The sequence below is a fragment of the Leucopleurus acutus genome, assembly GCF_964270905.1.
Source record: "Leucopleurus acutus genome assembly, chromosome: 4".
Taxonomy (NCBI): domain Eukaryota; kingdom Metazoa; phylum Chordata; class Mammalia; order Artiodactyla; family Delphinidae; genus Leucopleurus; species Leucopleurus acutus.
In genome coordinates, this window is record NC_139146.1 from 112,637,958 (window position 1) to 112,658,460 (window position 20,503).

Consider the following 20,503-nt stretch of genomic DNA (forward strand, 5'->3'; position numbering starts at 1 on the left):
AAAAAAAAAAAAAAAGAATAACTGAATGAGTAGAGTTAGAGGAAACCTTAGCATTCCTCTAGACTTATTTTCCCCACATGAAGCTCAAAGCAATTAGATGACTTATTTGAGGTTGGTCCTTCTGATTAGCTTGAGAAAGAGCTAAGCCATAATGTTAACTTCATCATTATTCATCTACCATATTATGTTTCTCACAAGAAACTGAAGAGAAGTATAGAATTTATCCTACTAGCTGCTGCTTCCTACTGAAGCTCTTCAAACAAGAATAACATTGACATTAAAGCAGTGGGCCCATTTAGTGCTATGAAGACATAGAAACCACACTTTTAAAATGGTCTAGTCTGGAAAGTCAAGAAAGTCAAGGCGATAACAAGTGTAGTAATACAGCTCTTTGTCATTCTTTTTGTATTATAAACATTTGTTTATAACGTGTTCATGAATTTGTTTTATAAGGTGTTTTGATTCCTCTCTATCTGTCTCACTTTCAATGAAGAAATTCTTTACTCTTTTCCTAGGAAAGTAGAGAATATAGCTCTTGGAATGCCACAAAACTTGAGTAAATAAGGGAGTGATATGTTTTCACAGTAAAACCAAATGGCATGAATGGAACATATAGAAAAAAAAACCCCTAATACTGTGCATTTTTCTTTTGAATTTTCAGACAATAGGCTAAATTTTGGTTCTCGTTTCTTAAATTAAAAAAATTTTACTCTTGTATATTGGTTTGATAAAATGTCTCCATTTAAATTAGCAAAACTAAATACATTTTGATCTTTTACTTTTGGAAGATGATGTATTGATAGCATTGGAGACTAAGGACCACTTGGTGGGTTCCTAATATGCCATTTTGATGTGTTTCCTCATATGTTAAGTCAGGAAACACTTTAATCACCTCTAAACTAAACTTGTTCTGGATGTAATATCTCTGATGCATCTAGTTGAAAATTGATGCACATTCAATTAAAAGTAAAAAAAAAAACCCAGTTTTTATTTTGAACTGTGGTATTATTTCTGACAAATACTTGAAAGCAGACTGAATTTGCTTAAAGATTGATGTTCATACTATTGTGTTTTGGTAGAATGCATCAGAGATAAAAATAGCAGAAGAAAATGGAGCTGCATTTGCAGGAGGAACTAATCTGATTCAGAAGGTACAGTATTGTTTTCATGTTCATTAGTTATAGAAATTGTTCTGTTATCTTTGCCATCTGTTGATTTATTACATGTGGAACATAACCACTCTGTTCATATCTTTTGATCAATGGTTAGTAGAGCTTTACAGAACAGGGGAAAATTTTCCTACTCTTCTGAGTCTCAAAGTCAAGCTAAGAAAAAACTATCCAGACTTTCTTATATTAACTATGCTTGATTTATATTGTGATTTATTTTGCTTTGCTTCCTATATGTTTGTGAGAGTTCTGTGGGTAGACTGGAAAGGGCAGTATGACTCTTTCTGGTTTTGAATGTGAGATTTGAGATGAAGTGCAAAAGGTAGCACACATGGATATCTCTATTCACGTTTTGAAGGTCAGATATTTGTTTTGCTTTCTTGGAGTGAAAAGTGTGATTTGCTTTAGTAGATCACAAAGGATAGTATCTGACCTCTATAGTATGGTACTTTTAGTTACTCTTAACTTTTACCTCCCCAACTTCATCAGTTCAAGTAATGTAGGCTTAGCATGGAGGCAAAAAAATGATTATATAGCCTGCCTTGGGAAAATAACAAAATTTGTGGAGCCCATTTGAAACAAAGACAACATTTTTTTTTTTTTTAAAGAGGTGGGGAGGGGAATTTTCTGGTGGTCCAGTGGTTAGGACTCCTCACTTTCACTGACGAAGGAACTAAGATCCCATGTGGCCAAAAAAAAAAAAAAAAGACGTGAGGAGAAGAGGCACATTTGTTGAATTTTGGGAGTTATTTCTGAAATACAAAAGAGTTCCCTAACATTCTCTAAAATCTTCTCTTCTAAATTTAATCCTTTAGACTGTGGAATACTTATTGTTTTGTTTTTAGAACTGGAGAAAGTGATATGAAAATTTATCTTTTGTCCTGTATCCAGATTTTGATTTGGGGGAAGTTTTAACTGGACCATTAACTGGACCAAGCACAACAGTGCTTGTAGTGTGTTTTTTTCTACCCCAGTAGTTCTCTAAATTTGGTGTGGATTCTGGATTTTTAAGGAGAATCTCTAGAATTATTTTGGGGAGCAGAACTAATGGAAAATATGAAGAGATTGTACTTTCATACAGCTTCTAGGTCAAAGTTAGAGGGTGGTACCCAATTCTCTCTCATGTATCATAAATTTTAAATTAGTAAGATTATTAAAATTCTTTTAATATTAAAAAATAAACAATACCACATATTCTTTGGAATTTGAGAGTGTAGCTTGGACCCCGGAGTCAGAGAATGAACTATTCTTATTAAACTTGTGTACTGCCTTCCATCTGTTTTCTTCCGCAAGCATAAGAGTATCTTATAGAACAGGCATAGCAACAGTGAAGTTTGAATAGATATCTCCACTTCTTAAATGTTAAGTAAGAAGTTACTTCTCAAGAAAGAAATGGTATGGGAGCAGAAAGTATTCTGTATCATTAAGTTCATTAAATAAAATATTTTGAAAAAAGTAACCCAAATAAGGAAACCAGGTACATTTTGAAATTATTTGGTAAGTAAAATTTTACAGGTACAGAATTTCTCTTTAGGTGCCCCACTGATGATCTATTATTAGAGGGAAAAATGCCACCTATATAAGGCATAAAAACCAATATATTCTTGCAGATTACCCCCTGGTATCTTTTAAAACTCATCCATTTTATTTTCAAAAGGTATTCAGGTTGTGAAGTAAATTCAGTACAGTTTTGTAAATAGTATCATGGCTGCAATTTTTTTTTTTACACATTCTTGTATTTTTTAATTAAATATCAATACTGTTTTACTTAGTGCTTATAATAGGTAAATGTAGGATGAATTTACTGAACTTTTAGTCATTTCTTAGGTAAGACTTTATTTACTAAATTCATTTTGCTTTAATTACAATACTTGTGAAATATCACAAGTATGCTTGGTTCTGAGGGATTTTAAAATAGTTTCATTTTTACTTGTCTCTAAAGCATGCATGCTTTTCATCCATATAGTTTTATATTATTCAATGATATGATCTTAAGGTTAACTATCGCATAACTTTCAAACATAATTTTAAATTTAATTCAAAGGAACATGTTTTAGAATCAGTATTAGAAGATGTTGGAGTAGAAATGTCACATACAGTTCTTTTACATTTCAAAGTTGCCTCTGCTTTCATGTTTCTAGTGATGAGAGCCCTGGTTCTGGAACCACACTGCCTGTGTTTCAGTTCTGGGTCTGCCTCTTAAAAGTGCACAGATTGACTCGTCCTCCTTAAGCCCTCCATTTCCTTATCTGGAATGTGTGGTCAATAGTACTGTCTTTGTAGATTTATTGTAAAGACTTGATGAACTAAACCATGTATGATGCTTAGCAGAATGCTTGGCATGTTATAAGTTCTCTTTTAAAGTAAGTTGTTATTGTTGAGGGGAGCACAGTATGTTGTTTAGGGAGTAAAGAATTTGTAAAAAGAAGAAATAGTAACAGGAAGATAAAATTCCAGAATCACACTTAATTTTGCCAGGGTCCAGGTTTTTACAGTTCAGTGTGTAACCCCAAACCAAGGCTTTGAATGACATACTGTGATAAGACTTTATGCAAAAAAATCATTGGTAAAATATTTGTTGTCCAGGCAGTATTGTTCTAAAAAGTTGCTTCATTTTATAATCAACTGAATTTTTAAATGGAGTATACTGTAGGAGTAAAACAATTATTTTGGGTGCCTGCCTGAATTAATTTAAAATGTCTTTTAAAAATTGAAATTATTTTCTTTGCTCTTAGAATAGAAATAGAGTATGGATAATAAACTATAAGTAAACTTGTCTTTGACCATTCCACTCCTCTTTCATTTTTTGGAGGCAAAAAGAATTTTGGTTTCAATTCTTTGTGAAAATAATTATAGACTCAGTTCTCCTGATGCTCCAAATTTAGGGAAACAGTGTAGTTGCTAATGATTTGGCAGCTAGTGGTTATTAATTTTACATGTGATCTATTACAAATTTTCAACATACTCCTTCAGTTTTGATGGACATATGAATTCAACTTTGTGGGACTGTATGAGCCGTGTACACATCAGTGATATGTTCTAGCTTGTAACACTTTGCCACACATAACGCCATGGAAGAATTAAGCCCATTAAATGTTTGTTTATTTGTTTGTTTTTAATGGATGTAGCTATTTTTAAAAGAAAACATCAGAAAATGTTTTACTTCTGATGGTTTTCATAATTGATAAATGTGTTCAAATGATCCTTGTGTTTAAAGAATTGTGCTTAATAGCTGTTTTCTAAATTATAAGGGAAATTATTGCTACATTAGACTTTATTTTTAGAAGGATAAAGCTTTTTATACAATCTAAGGATATCTTTTCCCCCCTGATTTTTAGATTTTGGATGATGAAATTCAACCAGACTTTTATGTAGCTGTTCCAGAAATAATGCCGGAGCTTAATCCATTAAGGAAGAAACTGAAAAACAGATTTCCTAAGCTTACTCGAAGTAAGGGAGAATTCTTTTACTATTTCAATATGCTATCAACAACTTTCTATATATATGTTTAGTTAGAAAACAAAATTGCTAATATATGTGTAGAATAAATAATATGTTCTGGTGTTTGAGTTTTGTGTTATATAGGAACATATGGATTTAATATTTTTTTTCCTTTGGCATTAATATTGGTGATTTAATGTAATTTGAAGACCTAGTGACTTTATAATACCAGATCTTTAAATTTAGGCCATATTCTAGTTTTAAATTAGTGGAACATATTACCCACTACGTATGTTATCATCATACTATTTTATACCTCTTTATCAATATAACATGTATTCTCAGTTATGTTAGCATTCAACATATATGTATGAATGCTTACTGTGTATGGTTCTGCAGTTATTTCCCTTGAGCAACTTTTCCCTTGTGGATATTTCCCCCTTATGAAACCTAGTAAGAGAAGTAAGGGTGCTACATAAATAGCCTTGTTATAAAGTATGAAGTATTATATGATAAATTCACAAGGTGCTGTAGGTGTTCAGTAGAGGAGGAATTTATACATAGGTGGGAAAATCAGAGAAGGCACCCTGAAGGGGGTGACATTTAAACTGTACCTTGAATAATTTGGTGATCAGATTAAGGGGGATTTTATTTTAAGTGGAAAGAATATGTTAATCATAGACACTGAAGTAAGTTAGAAATTATAGGCTACATCCCAGAAATATCAATTAGTTCTCTTTGGGTGTAGTGAATGGTACCCCTATGAAATGAAAGAGAATATGTTGGACAGGTAGATTGATGCCATGTTGAGCAGAATCTTGAATAAGATCCTAATAAATTTGGACTTCTATTCTGTATTCAGCAGGAATCTCTTAGAAGTTTTTAAGGTGGGGGATTCTCCAGAGCTTTAATTTAGCAAGAGTTTGTAAGATGTATTGGCATGAATCAAAAGTAGATGCAGGGAGACCAGTTCAGGTGCAATTGCCAGAGATTAATAAAGGTAATGTTTAAACTAAAGTCTTCATAATGAGACTGGAGTGAAGAGGACAGATGTCAAAGATAATAGGACTTTGCACTAAGTAGTTAGGAATGGACATGTTGAGAGAGAGAAAGGGAAGAGTCAAATGATGCTGAGATTTAAACCTTGGAATCTCTCCTAATAAGTTGATGTCATTAATGGAAACAGGGAGTAGATTTGGGAAGAAAAGTAAGTTCATTTGCAGACATTGTTTCTTTTAGATGGTGCTGGATATCTGCTATAGATAGATGTTATTTCAAATAAAATTTTATGAGGTAAAAGAGCAAGTATTTTAAAATCATTTTAGTAGATTGGTCTTCAAATTTTAACTCTAGTTGAGCTAAAAAAAATTCTTCATACATGATAGCCACTAATGCTCATCTGAATTATAGATCATGTTCTATGCTGTAAGCAAATTTAAATGTACTCTTCAGTTTTGTTGTACTAGTGTTTTGTTTATTCTTGATAGCCTGCATTGAATAACACATCCTTTTGAGATATTGGACTGAGGTTTGACACTTTTTATTAGGGATTTCCAATACAGTAGTGTGTGTTTTCATGGAAGCACACTTACATTCTTTCCTAAGTAGGACCTGAAATTGAACATTATTTTAAAAATTAAACCAGAGTTGCAGTTGAATTTGAAAATAATTCTCATATTTTTTCTAATTAAATTCAAGCTCAACAAAGCCAAACAATATTAAATATAGTCAATTAAAACTGAAACTGAAACTGAATATATCTGTATTCAGCTTGCTCCTCGCTTTGCACGGTTAACTGGTTTTTCACAGAAATTAATTTTGTTACCTTTGCTGCTTTATCCATTCTTTGAATAACTCTTTTGGCCTCAATTCTCTTTAGCGTTGAGGTTTCTTATTACCATTTTCATTGCAAAATTTGGGACTGAAAGGTTTTCAGATAACTTATTTCTTTATTTCAAATAAGAAAAGTTTCTTTTGAAAATGTTTATTTTTACTAGTGGGCTTTGTTTCTGCTTTCATAATGAATCATAGCTTGTGTATACCATGGTCAAGTTACCTAGGTATGTTCTCTCCGCCCAGCCTCCCCAATTTGCTTAACAAATCATCTTGGAAAACCAGGCAGACCTTTCTCCTTCCCTAACTTTTTCTTTTTAGCCCCACACGATCTGCTTAACAGCACTGGCAAAACATTTGTGTTCTTTAAACATGAAGACAAATGATTAACCTGTCAAAAATGTGAAAGCAGAATACACCAGATGTGCATTAGAACAAATGAAGCTTGTATTATGCATTTTTAGAGCTTATTCAGAATCTTGTTTAGGAACATTTGATTCCCCTTACATCCAACAAAAGACGTAGGGTAAAATAGAAATTACGTTTTGAGCAAATGGATGGAATTAAAAAACAAACAAACAAGCCCCTGCAGCTGAGCTCATTAGTTTCCCATTTTATCTTACATTTTGTTTTTCTAGTGGGAGTGGGTGTAACCAACTTGGCTGGATTGAATGTGCACATTTTGCAGCATGTTTAATGCTGCAGTTTTATTTGTTTTATTTTAATTGCTTACATAACTATAGGCAAGTTCTCTATTTTTCCAGTGCACATTTGGCTTGTTTTCTGAGTATTTCTTTTTTATCTTATTAAAAAAACGACATTTAAAACTTGCTTTTTAAAATTTCTTGGAAGAAATTGGCCTTCATTTTGCATGTCAACTTAGCTTTTTTTTCTCCACAATACAAATGCCCTCTGAAATTCTTTCATATCTAATATAGATACATCTTATTGATATTTTTTGACTTTCTTTATTCCTAATCTTATTTTTTAGCATTTACTAAACAAAAAATACTAGTATGAAAAATATCTTGACTTAATGGAATCAGTTATCTATTACGCATATTAAGCCATAGTAGGTACTATGGCATATGTGGAAATAGTTGAATTCTTTTAAAGCATGCTAAGTTGTTGGCAGGTAAGGGATATAATTAGAAAACTGGACCCACTACTGTGTGTTCCTCTTAACACATAGTTCTTAGGATTGAACATCAGTGCTCCAGCTGGAGTCTTGTCAAAAGGATATTCCCGCAGACTTGTCCAAAGAGTATTCACATCTACTGAGTAGGACACTGCTTTCTGTATGGAAGTTGGTATTGTATCATATTTGAGAGTAATGGATATAAAATTATTGAAATTTAATGTAAATTATTTTTAACTGATAGATTGACATGCTGTACTTCAGAGTATTGCTTGCATTATTGAAACAATTTGATTATATAAAGAAAAATGCTAAAACACAGGGAATTTTTGCAGGGTAACCAATTTGAAATTTTTCTAAATTTCCCTCTCTCATGTGCTAGTTTAAAAACTATGTGTAAAAGACTCCAATGATGATTAGGTATGATTATAATTATTATAGATGAATTATTGATATATTACAGCTGGTTCTGTTGCTCTCCTTCATTTCCCTTACTCCAGCCATAGTGGCCTCTTTGCCCTTCTTTATATGCACTAAGTGTTCTTCCTTCTCAGGTCTTTGGACTCATTGTCCCATCTGTCTGTAATGCTCTTTGCTAATTTGCCTGGCTCACATTCTTATTCAAATATCACATTAAACAGAGAGCCCTTCTGTAACCATCCTATATAAAATATTAATCTCCACTTCCCATTATCATCGGATTTCTCATTATTGTGGTTTTTTTTGGCTGCGTTGGGTCTTCGTTGCTGTGCGCAGGCTTTCTCTAGTTGCGGCGAGCGGGGGCTAGTCTTCATTGAGGCGTGCAGGCTTCTCACTGTGGTGGCTTCTCTTGTTGCAGAGCACGGGCTCTAGGGCATGCGGGCTTCAGTAGTTGTGGCGCACAGGCTTAGTTGCTCTGCAGCATGTGGGATCTTCCTGGACCAGGGCTTGAACCTGTGTCCCCTGCATTGGGAGGCAGATTCTTAACCACTGTGCCACCAGGGAAGTCCCCATGTATTTTTTTGAATTATAGTTTTGTCTGGATATATGCCCAGGAGTGGGATTGCTGGATCATATGGTAATTCTATTTTTAGTTTTTTGAGGAACCTCCATACTGTTTTCCATAGTGGCTGTATATAATGAGATTTTCATATTGACTTATCATGGGAAGAGCTGCTGGAGACACACTGAGAGTGGTGTGTCTCTAGTGGTATGTTCCTTATTGTATTTCTTACCCTTCAAATAAATCACATTTTCTAGGTACAAAATTGAAACTTTTTCAGGTTAAGTTTTGGTATTGTGGAATATTAGACGTATGTGTGCAACTAGAGATTATCATACTAAGTGAAGTAAGTCAGAAAGAGAAAGACAAATACCATATGATATCACTTATTTGTGGAATCTAAAATATGACACAAATGAACCTATCTGTGAAACAGAAACAGAATCAGGGACATAGAGAGTAGACTGGTGGTTGCCAAGGGGGAGAGGGATGGGAGAGGGTTGGATTGGAAGTTTGGAATTAGCAGATGCAAACTGGTATATATATATAATGGATAAACAACAAGGTCCTACTGTACAGCACAGGGAACTATATTCAATATCCGGTGATAAACCATAACAGAAAAGAATATATATATGTATAACTGAGTCACTTTGCTGTAGAGCAGTAGTTAACACAACATTGTAATTCAACTATACTTCAATAAAAAACAAATTTAAAAAAAGTTTAAAGTAAAACTAAAAAATATATATTATTTTATGTGTTGAATTTGAGTTAAAATGTTAATGATTAAAGATTAGGAAGGTATAGTTTATGTTTGGAGTCTCCTCCATGGTCCTTTGAAAATTCTTAGTTTTTACCTTGATTCCTTTTTTCTCCTTTCTTTATTCAGTTGCATCTTTTTTTCCACCCTAATGGAGGACAAAGTGACATTTGAATCCAATAAAGTCTCAATTCTTAACTCTTTCTTCCTGCCAGCTTCTGTAACCATTTGTGCAGCAATGAGCTGCTTCCAGATTATACCACTCACTGAGGTATTATTTCTACTGCTAGATCTTGCTACTTTTCTGGTTCCTTCCCTTCTTTATGGTAAGGCAGGTCAGACAAATTTCACACAAAGGTAAGTAAAAAGTTCTTCAAAGATTTCAAGACTCCACTGTCAGCTTTTATCATGTGTTATTTTATAGGTTTTATTTTAATTTGTCATCAGTGTTTCTTAAAGTATAAGCATCATCATTGTATATACTTATTTATTAGCTGTTTATTACTGTACAACAATAATATCACAAATTTACTGGCTTAAAACAACACACGTTTACTATGTCAGCTTCTGTGTGTCAGGAATATGTATACAGCTAAGCTAGGTTCTCTGCTTCAGGGTCTCATAAAGCTACAATCAAGGTGTCAGCTGGGGCTGTGATTTTATCTGAGACTTGACTGGGGAAAGTTCCCTTCCAGATTCATGTGGCTTTTTGGCAGAATCCAGTTCCTTGCAGGTTTCTAGACTGAGGATCTCAGTTTCTTGACCCATGGCTCTCCATATGCCCTCACGACATTGTAGCTTGCTTCTTCAAAGCCAGTAGGAAGAGAGACTCCCCTAAGATAGGCATTGCAGTTTTATGTAATGTAATCAGGTATGCATAATCATACTGTCTCTTGCTTAGAAGCACGTTGCAACTCTCATCCATATGCAAGGGGAAGGGATAACACAAAGGCATGAATACCAGGAAATGGGCCACCCTAAAGGCTCTCTGCCACAAATCATTTTTTATACCTTAACTTGGTTGAATGTTTCTCTCTTTTTTTTTTTCTTTTTTTTTTTTTGCGGTACGCGGGCCTCTCACTGTTGTGGCCTCTCCCGTTGCGGAGCACAGGCTCCGGATGCGTAGGCTCAGCAGTCATGGCTCACGGGCCATTCTCCCAGACCGGGGCACGAACCCGTGTCCCCCGCATCGGCAGGCGGACTCCCAACCACTGCGCCACCAGGGAAGCCCTGAATGTTTCTCTTACTCAGTAATTTTTGCTACTTGTTTAGATGTAATGGTAACTTTGGATTTTCTCCTTTTCTAACCAGATTCCATTGGCCGAGACATCCCCAAAATGCTTGAATTATTTAAAACTGGACATGAAATTAAGGTAGATGAAGAAAGGGAGAACTTTCTGGAGACCAAAATAGGAACAGTAAGTTATAGTGAAAATTATTCAGTAACCCCTTTTATTTTTTGCTTAAGTGATTCATTAATAATTTATAACATACCAGCCCTTTGAACTTGTCCTTGTCAGTAGCATTAGAAGTGGCACTAAATATATACATAGATAATTTTTTTTATGAGTTGAATTCATAAATTTTAGTGGTGCTTTAGAATTCCTTCTTTTCTAGAGTTATGTGCCACTCTCTGACATTCACTTGTACTTTGCCTTATTAGTCTATTCTATGTTATTTTTGCTAATATTTTAAGCATTTTGGGAGTTGGATCTAGATCTTACATGTACCTTATAGAGTATTGCATAATGCTGAGTCCATAGTAAGTATTTAATGCTACTTTAATGGAATTGAGTAATTTGCTTTATTTTAATGAATTGTTTCTGATTATCCCTGCTTGTGTTTTAAAAGCTGTTTGCCCACTTATAGAAGATGCTGGAAATTAATTTCCAAAGCCATTTTGGGGACACTAATATAGCTAAATCAGATTTTTATAGGACTGTGTTTCAAAAGATATAGTTTTTTGCCAATATTTCTTAATCCTACAGAATTTCTAACGTGCCTATTTAATGTATGTAATTTTTTCCTGTGCAGTAACTATAGGAATAATAATAATATTGTTAGCCAAATTTAAACAGTGCCTACCAAGTGCTAGGTACTATTCCAGACATTTTTCATATATTCTGTCTTTTAATCCTGAACCCTATAAGAGGTAAATTATCATCTGTAATTTATAGGTGAAGGGATGGAAGCCCAAAGAGGTTAAGTAATTTTTCCAGTGTCTCACAGCTAGTATGAGGCATACTTGGTATTTACACCTTGGGAGTCTCCTCAAGAGTCCAGGCTCTTCAGCCTGTCTTGCCTCATGACTGGAGTTATTTGAAGAGCTATTATTCCTCCTCCCATCCTACTCCTGAGAGCAATTCTGCATTATAGCCCACCACTGGTAGTCCAAACTCATTGAGCTGTACCTATTGTAAATCATCAGAAATATATAAAAGGAACTTATCTAGTTTTATGGAAGGAAAACTTGCTTTAGAAAGGGGGCAAAGCAAGTTTAATCCAGTCAGGGATTGGGAAACCCCTCTTCGCCTTCATTATCATCAAAGCTTAGCTCTAATTCAGTTGGCGTTGAGCTCTGCTTGAATCTGATGCTGGAATTTCCTTGTTCCCAAAAGGCCCTTGGCAGTGTGTCTTGTTTCTCAGGGATGGCAACATTGCAATGTGAAACACAAACAGAAAACCAAATACAAATTTTAAGAGACTATTCTAGAGCTGTAGAGACTTGGGCTTGAATACCTGTTCTGCTACTTAAGGGATGGCAGATTTTAGACAAGTTTCTTTTCTTCTTTTTTTTAAATGTTTCTTTAATTGAAGTATGGTTGATGTACAATATTGTATAAGTTACAGGTGTACAATATAGTGACTCACAATTTTTAGAAGTTATAATCCATTTATAGTTATTATAAAATGTTGTTTATATTCCCCATGTTGTACAATATATCCTGGTAGCTTATTTTATATGTAATAGTTTGTACCTCTTAACCCCTTACTCCTATATTGCCCCTCCTCCCAAACAAGTTTCTTAATGTTGTTGTGTCTCAAATTCCCTCATCTATAAAATTTATATAGTAATATCTATTTCACAATGTGGTATCAAAGATTAAATAAAATTTTAGAATGATAACACCTATTGTTACTGTTTTAGTTGGTCTGTTTAGGTCTGTAAAGTATCTTTATAAGACTCTTTCTTCCTAGATGTATCTTTTTTCTTAAGTAATGTTTTCAGTATATTGAGTAGTGTTAATAGTTTATATAGATCCTAACTCAGTGTATAAGAAACAATGGCATCTCATTCATTCATTTAAACAAATACCACAGTGATTAAGACATGGGCTCCAGACCAGACTACCTGGATCTTTTAGAGATATAATGCTTTTTCTTAATGAAAAAGAAATTAATCTGTGTGTCTCAAGAGAATCTTTTCTGAGTACTATTTAAATAGTATAGTATAGTAGGAGGTTAAGAGAATGGGTTTTAGATTCATACATGTGGATTCAAATCCTAGTTGCAGATTAGAACTGTGTTACCTTGCTCTCTGAGCCTCAGTTTTCCCCCATTCCCCATTTTCCCTATATGTAAAATGATGTTGATAATGATATATACTTTCTAGATTAGGAAGGAGTAGATGAGATAATGACCTAATAACTATTAAACAGAATTCTACTTCTGGCTAAGATGGAGTAACAGGGACCTGAGTTACTCTCCCACCTAAAGCAATTAGCATTACCTTGATACCAAAACCAGACAAAGGAAATGACAGTCCAGCATCAGTCATGAATGCAGATATTAAAATTATAAACTAAACTTTAGCACATAGAATCCAGCAATGTGTAAAAAGAATAGCATATCATGATGAGTAGGGCTTATCCTAGGAATTCAAGGTTAGTTTAACATTCAACAATCAATCATTATAATTTACCACATCAACACACTAAAAATCAAAAGTCATGTGATCATCTCTGTAGATACAGAGAAAACATTTGACAGAATCCAACACTTGTTCCTGACTAAAATGTCTCAGAAAACTAGGAATAGAAGTTAATGTCCTCAACCAGAATAAAGGCATCTAAGAAAAAGCAACAGCTGATATCATAGTGATGAAAGGCTGAATGCTTTCCTCCTAAGATCAGGAACAAGATAAGGATATCCACTCTCACCACTTCTGTTCAGCATTAATCTAGGGATTCTAACTGGTGTAGTCAGGCAAAAAAAAGAGGCAGCAGATAAGAAAGGAAGAAGTAAAACTCATTTTTCAAAGGATGACATGATCTAGATACTAGAACAAGGAAGTAAGTTAAGTAAGTTGAAGGATACAAGATCAATATACAGAAATCAGTTTGCTTCTATATAACAGCAATGAACATTTACAAATTTAAAACTAAGGAATACCATTTATAGTGGTATTAAAACATATGAAATACTTAGGGATAAATCTGACAAAATATGTGAAAGATCCATACACTGGAAACTTCAAAACATAGTGGAGAGAAATTAAATAAAGAATATCTAAATAAATGATGGAATGAATCATGTTCAGGGATTAGTAAACCTAATATTGTTAAGGTGTCAATTATCCCCAAAGTAATGTATAGATTCAGTACATTCTCAGTCAAAATCCCATTAAGGTTTTTTGTAGAATTGACATGATTCTAAAATTCATGTGAAAATACAAAGGATCTAGACTAGCCAAAACATCTTCAACAAAGGACAAAGTTGGAGGTCTATCCGATTTCAAGATTTATAAAGCTACAGGAATTAAGACAATGTGATGTTGATGTCAAAAGAGACAAAACAATCAATGGAGCAGAATAGAGAGTCCAAAAAAAAAAAGGACAAAACACATATGGACAACTGATTTAAAACAAGATGCAAAAGCATTTTTAATGGCGAAACAAGTCTTTTCAACAAACGACACTGGAACAATTAGATATCTGTATCTGATAAAATGAACTTTGATCCACACTTCATACCATATATAATTACCTCAAAATGTGTCAAAGACCTAAATGTAAAGCTTAAAATTATAAAACTTCTGGAAGAAAATGTTGGGTCAGGGAATAATTTCTTAGATATGACACCAACAGCATGATCCACAAAAGAACAAATTGATAAATTGTACTTTTTAAAAATTAAAAGTTTTTTCTCTTCAAAAGATACTGTTAAGAAAATGAAAAGGTAAATTGCAGATTGGGATAAAATATTTGTAAATCATCTGTCTGATAAATCCACGATATATAAAGAACTCTTAAAACTCAACAATAAAACAATCCAGTTTTAAAAATCAAAAGATTTGAACACAACTCACTAAGGGGTGACAAACACATGGCAGACAAATGACAAACATATTGAAAGATGCTCAACATTATTGTTGTTAAGGAAATACAAATTAAAATCACAATGAGATATCATTACACATGTATTGGAATGACTAAAATTAAAAAGACTGATCATACCAACGTTGGTGAGCATGTGGAGCGACTGGAATGTTCATATGCTGCTGTGGGAACGTAAAATGATGCAACCTCTTTGGCAAACAGTTTGGTAGATTAAGAAGTTTAATACCCACCTACTATATGACCCTACTACTTCACATTTAGATATTTACTCAGGAGAAGTGGAAACATATGGTTATGCAAAGATTTGTAAACAAATGCTTATATCAGATTTATTTGTAATAGCCAAAACCCAGAAACATTTCACGTGTCCATTGACAGGTGAATGTATAAACAAACTTTGTTATGTCTATACAATTGAATATTCTTTAATACAGTAATAAAAAGAAACAATTGATGCATGCTTTAACATGAATGAATTTTTTAAAAATCATGCTGAATGAAAGAAGCCAGACAAGAAAGAGTACATACTGTGTGATTCCATTTATGTAAAATTCTGGCAAATGCAAAGTAATGTATAGTGACAGAAACTAGACTGGTAGTTGCCTTGGGGACAAGGTGGCTGGGATGGGGTGGGGGAGGAGGGATTACAAAGGAGCGCAAGGAATTTGGGGGATGATTGACATGTTTGTTATCCTGACTGGTGATGGTTTGAGTGTATACATATGTCAAAACTTAATAAATTGACACTTTAAAAATGTGCAACATATCCCTTGGAATACTGTTTAGCAATAAGAAGGAACAAACTATGGATACATGCTATGATGTGGACGAACCTCAAAAACATGCTTAGTGAAAGAAAGCAGATGCAGAAACCACATTTATGTGAAATGTCCAAAAAAAGGGTGAAACAGTAAAGACAAAAAGTAGATTAGTGGTTGCCTGGGGCGAGGGGTTGGGAGGAAACAGGCATTAACAGTAAATGTGCCTCAGGGATCATCAGTTTTAAAACTGATTTATGGTGTTGGTTGATAAACGTACTAAAAAATCATTGAATTATAAATTAGAAAATGGTGAATAACGTAATATGCAAAATATGCCTCTATAAAGTTATCAAGTATACCTCAATAAAGTTGTTGAAAAAGGAATAAAAATCTGTCTACAATTGTATCTAATACAATATAACTATTCCATAAAAATATTTATTTTTATAATTATCAGAGGTAACAGATTTTTTAAAAAGATTTCAAAGAAAGTAATATATCTTCCTTAAAAGTTGGCGATTTCCACGAGTGATGTTATTCTTATTACATAGTTGGAAATACTAAAGGTTTATTTTTGTTGTTGCTTTGTTTCTGTTGTTGCCACCTGTATGATACAAGGATTTGATTTAGAATGAGTGTGCAGATGAAGGGGCACTGACAGCATTACATGCCCATTCAGGGTCCGCCTCATTTTGGATAAAAGGGGGCTATCCAGAGCAGGGTCAACAAACGATGTTCGGCCATGGGCCAAATCCAGTTGTGGCCTGTTTTTTTTTTTATGACCTGTGAACTAAGAATGTCTTTACAGTTTTAAATGGTTTTAAAAAACAAGCAAAACAAAGAATTTGCAGAGATTATATGTGGCCTACGAAGCTTAAAATATTTACTGTCTGGACCTTTAGAGAAAAGTTTTGCTGACTCCTAATCTAGAAAGATGTTTTGAGGGAGAGTGAAATGTATTAGTTTTGTGTTTTTATTTGCCTGTATGGGAGAGACTATCTTACTTTAGTTAAATCACCTAGAATTCCCTTGTTATAATTCTGTACTGCCACATTGCTTCAGGATCCAGTTCTAATACTGCTGTAATGTGAAATTGCTCTTGAGTAGTTTAAGCTGGTTTTTCTTCTGTATCAAAGTGATAAATACAATCAGTTGAATGATCTTTCTTAATGATCTGACTTGAGGATTAGCATCTTGGATATTAGAACTCAACCAATAATGCCTTTGTATATCAGAACTCAACCACTAATGCCTTTGTATGTCAGAACTTTACTAATGCTCTTATAGCCAGCCAGTATCTAACATTTGTCCGCATTACTTGCAGGTAAATTAGTTTCCTTCTTAATCTTTCCTACCATTTGTACCTATAGTTTACATATTCATGAAATTGTTTATGTCTGCACGCACTATCAGATAAAATACTCATATCAGTGAAAATGTCATTCAGATGCTATATTGAACATCATGCTGACAGAACAGACTATTGTTGGAATATTTTATTTTTCAGTCTCTTATATTGCTGTTATGTAATCATCATTTATTTTCTCTCTTGGCATGAAGAATAAGTTGGTTGGGATAAAAGTGAGTTGCTAGGTGATCAGATTCAAGGGAAATGTCTTAAAGCATAAAACTAAAAATAAAGTTTACAGGGGAGAAAAAGCACATTTCTTCAACTGGGCCTTAAGTTTTTTAAAAATTTAAATTATGACTCTTTCCACGAAATAGAAATGAAACTAAGGCAGATTCTCAAAATTGAAATTGAGACATAATATGTCTCAGTATATATATTCTAAATGGCAGTTTAATTTCAGGTAGTAATTAGATAATTTACAAATGATTAATCTGAGTTTAATATTTAGAAAACAATATCATAGTAATAATTCTGCTGCCCAGATAAACCTGTTGACATTTTAAAATTTTCAAATTAAAGTATTCACTTGGTTAAATTAAAGCGGTTTACAAAACTGTATAAGGGAACACTAAATCCCATCTGTCTGCAATTGTTTTCTTATGGAACTCCTATTAATAGTTTTATCTTGTGCTTCCAGAAATGTTACAGCCTATAAACACCCTTGTAAAAATATATATTATATATGGTGAATCAGTATTTTATTTTATAAAAATTTAATTTACACTAAACTTTTCAAACAGTCCTTAAAAGTAATATTGAAAGCGAAAATTTTCATTCCTGGGATTTCACAAATGAGAGTCAGAGTTAAAAATCTTGTCCTTTATTCATTATAAGAATGTTTAGTCAGGTGTATATTTTGACATTACACAAAAAAACTAAACAGTGTCCAGATATTATAGCAGAAACCTGCCAGAATAGCCTTTGAAGTAATTTTCAAAGGGTGTCTGTTAGTATTTTATAACATACCACAAATCCATTTTATGTCAGCTATGAGGCTCTCAGAAACATGCTTTGTTTTTTCTCAGCTTGTTTGATTTAAGAATCTTGGCCTCCAGCCTACTTTTCCAGATCACTTGTAAGTGTAATTGTAAGCCAGTAAGATTGGTTTTCTTAACTTGTCCTTTATTATAAGGTAAAAGTTCTTTCCAAGTTTCTATTAATGTTGACTTTCCCATTTTACAGAGGCACACATAATATCATTATATTTGTCAAAAACTAAAATGTTCTCTCTCTCTCTCCCTTCTTTCACTTTTGTTAATATTGACTACTTCACATATTTTTGTTTTGTTTTGCGGTACGCGAGCCTCTCACTGTTGTGGCCTCTACCGTTGTGGAGCACAGGCTCTGGACGTGCAGGCTCAGCGGCCATGGCTCATGGGCCCAGCCGCTCCGCGGCATGTGGTATCTTCCTGGACCAGGGCACGAACTCGTGTCCCCTGCATCGGCAGACGGACTCTTAACCACTGTGCCACCAGGGAAGCCCTGCTTCACATGTTTTAAAATCGAAGGTGATAGTGTTGTTAGGTTTCATTTGCTGAGAGTGGTGGAGATCAAGAGATAGAACTTTTCACTAGGAAAAAAAATTCTACAGCTGTAAAATACGGTACATTAGGACTTGTAGTAGGGAGCATTTATCAGGAAGAAAGGACATGAACTGTAGTTTAAAGGAAGATTTGGAATGTGCCTATTTGATGTATTTAACCTATCATAGTGTTTCTTACCATAATAAATTATGACTCTCATGGCCTATTATATATACTCCTAAAAGAGCCTGTAAAATTTGACCCATGTTTCTGTATATATGTTTTCAAGCAGCAGCTAACTGTTATGTCTGAATCCAGTTCAATAGAATCTCACATATGTAGAAATAGTTACTGTAGTTTTCATGGGTTTTAGACTTTGATTTTCAAATCAAGTCTAACCTAGAAATCTTCTGGGATTAATAAAGTTAGATAAAGTTTGAGGATAAAAATGTAGATTTGTGTTATAATGCACAATGGACCTTTTAAAGGGTGCAGTGTACTATAAAATCTACTCAGTTTCAGATCATTTTTTGTAGTTTTGGCCCCTTTATAAGTGCTTTGGTGTCAGCACAGAAACTTAGTGGGATTTTCCACACTTTCAAAAGAATGTTTAGTGAGGACCTGCTATATTTCCAATCAACCTTTTTTTTTAATTGAAGCTGATATTTATGCAGATATTTGAGTTAGAATATGATTGAAATCCACATAAAGCCATTTATCTAGGGAAATATTACTTCACATTTCACTTTATAGAACATTAAAAATGAGTAAGTACAAAGAAGAATGACTTCTGCATACCAGCTTTTATATTTACACAATTAAAACATCTACATATTTTTATTCTTAAATGCTTACAAAATCTCTATAGGATCATGTCCAATCAACTTTTTCTGTTTAATTGTTCACTTCAAAGTAATTCAAGTATACATGTACATGTATACTTTTAAAGTATACATGTATACTTTATACTTTTTAAAGCTTACATGTAAGCTTTTAAAAATGACTTTTCACTGTAATATTTTCTGAAACACCATAAAATCAGGAATCTTGATGATCTATCTTCATTTTACCTTAGCGCATTGGGGACTCCTTGGTTCATAGCACTTTAGAAAAGAAAATCTAAAGAGAAATTAAATCATATTCATAACATTTTAGGTAAGAAAATAATGAAACATTACATATTTTCTTGGAATTTATTGGAATTTAATAAAGCTTAGTTAAGCTCTTACTTGAAAGAGCTTAAGCTCTTATTTTTAAATACCCTCAATGTCAGCATCTTTTTCCTCAGTTTTTTATTTTGCAAAATTTTAAATGAATGGAAAGGTTGAAAGAATAGTATAACAAACACCTATATACTCATCACCTAGATTCACCAGTTTTGTCACATTTGCTTAGAAAAACTAGGATAAGTAGTTTGCTTAGAGAAAATAGTAGATATTCTTTTATATTTTCTAAACCACTTAAAATTAAGTTGCAGGCATCATAACACTTCATTCATCATAACACTTTTATTTGCATATAAAATACGCAAATATTTTATATGCATAATTTATATGTATAGCCTAAGAATAGGACATTCTTCTGTATATATTTTTTTAAATTTTTTTTATTGAAGAATAGTTGATTTACAATGTGTTAATTTCTACTGTACAGCAAAGTGAGTCCATTATACATATATATACATTCTTTTTTCTATTCTTTTCCATTATGGTTTATTGCAGGATATTGAATATAGTTCCCTGTGCTATCCTGTGTATGTTTTTTTAAAGTACTTTTGTTTTTTAGTGTAGTTTGTAGAATTTATTGCTATTTTTTTCTATTTATAAATTATTGATTTGCTTTTTCTTTATTATATTATCTTGAGATTTGTTTTGTTTTACAATTTTCTAAGTTTTATATGAGGTTTGTGAGGTTTTTTTTTCTTAATAAGAGTTTAAATTTGTGAATTTGCCTCTAATTACATGTTTGGTATTTAGTTTTCTTGTCATTATTTTCTAAATAATCTGCCATGGGACTTTTTATTCTTATTTGGGAGAGTATTTTAAAATTTTGGAACCTTTCTTGACTTTTAAAATTTTTACTATATTCTAGTTTGACTGCCTTATGGTTGAAGACTGAATCCTTTTTAGTTTCTACTTTTAAA

At 33.2% G+C, this 20,503-nt stretch overlaps 1 protein-coding gene across 4 annotated transcripts in view; it reads left to right on the plus strand.

Moving 5' to 3' along the window:
• Positions 1 to 20,503, plus strand: part of MRPL1 (mitochondrial ribosomal protein L1) — a 69,196-nt gene that overhangs the window by 20,689 nt on the left and 28,004 nt on the right. For all 4 annotated transcript variants that reach the window (XM_082837800.1, XM_082837802.1, XM_082837801.1 and 1 more), the window contains exons 5-7: positions 1,080 to 1,151; positions 4,508 to 4,619; positions 10,638 to 10,744. In XM_082837800.1, coding sequence (XP_082693926.1) covers positions 1,080 to 1,151; positions 4,508 to 4,619; positions 10,638 to 10,744 — 291 coding nt within the window. The remainder of the gene's footprint in view (positions 1 to 1,079; positions 1,152 to 4,507; positions 4,620 to 10,637; positions 10,745 to 20,503) is intronic.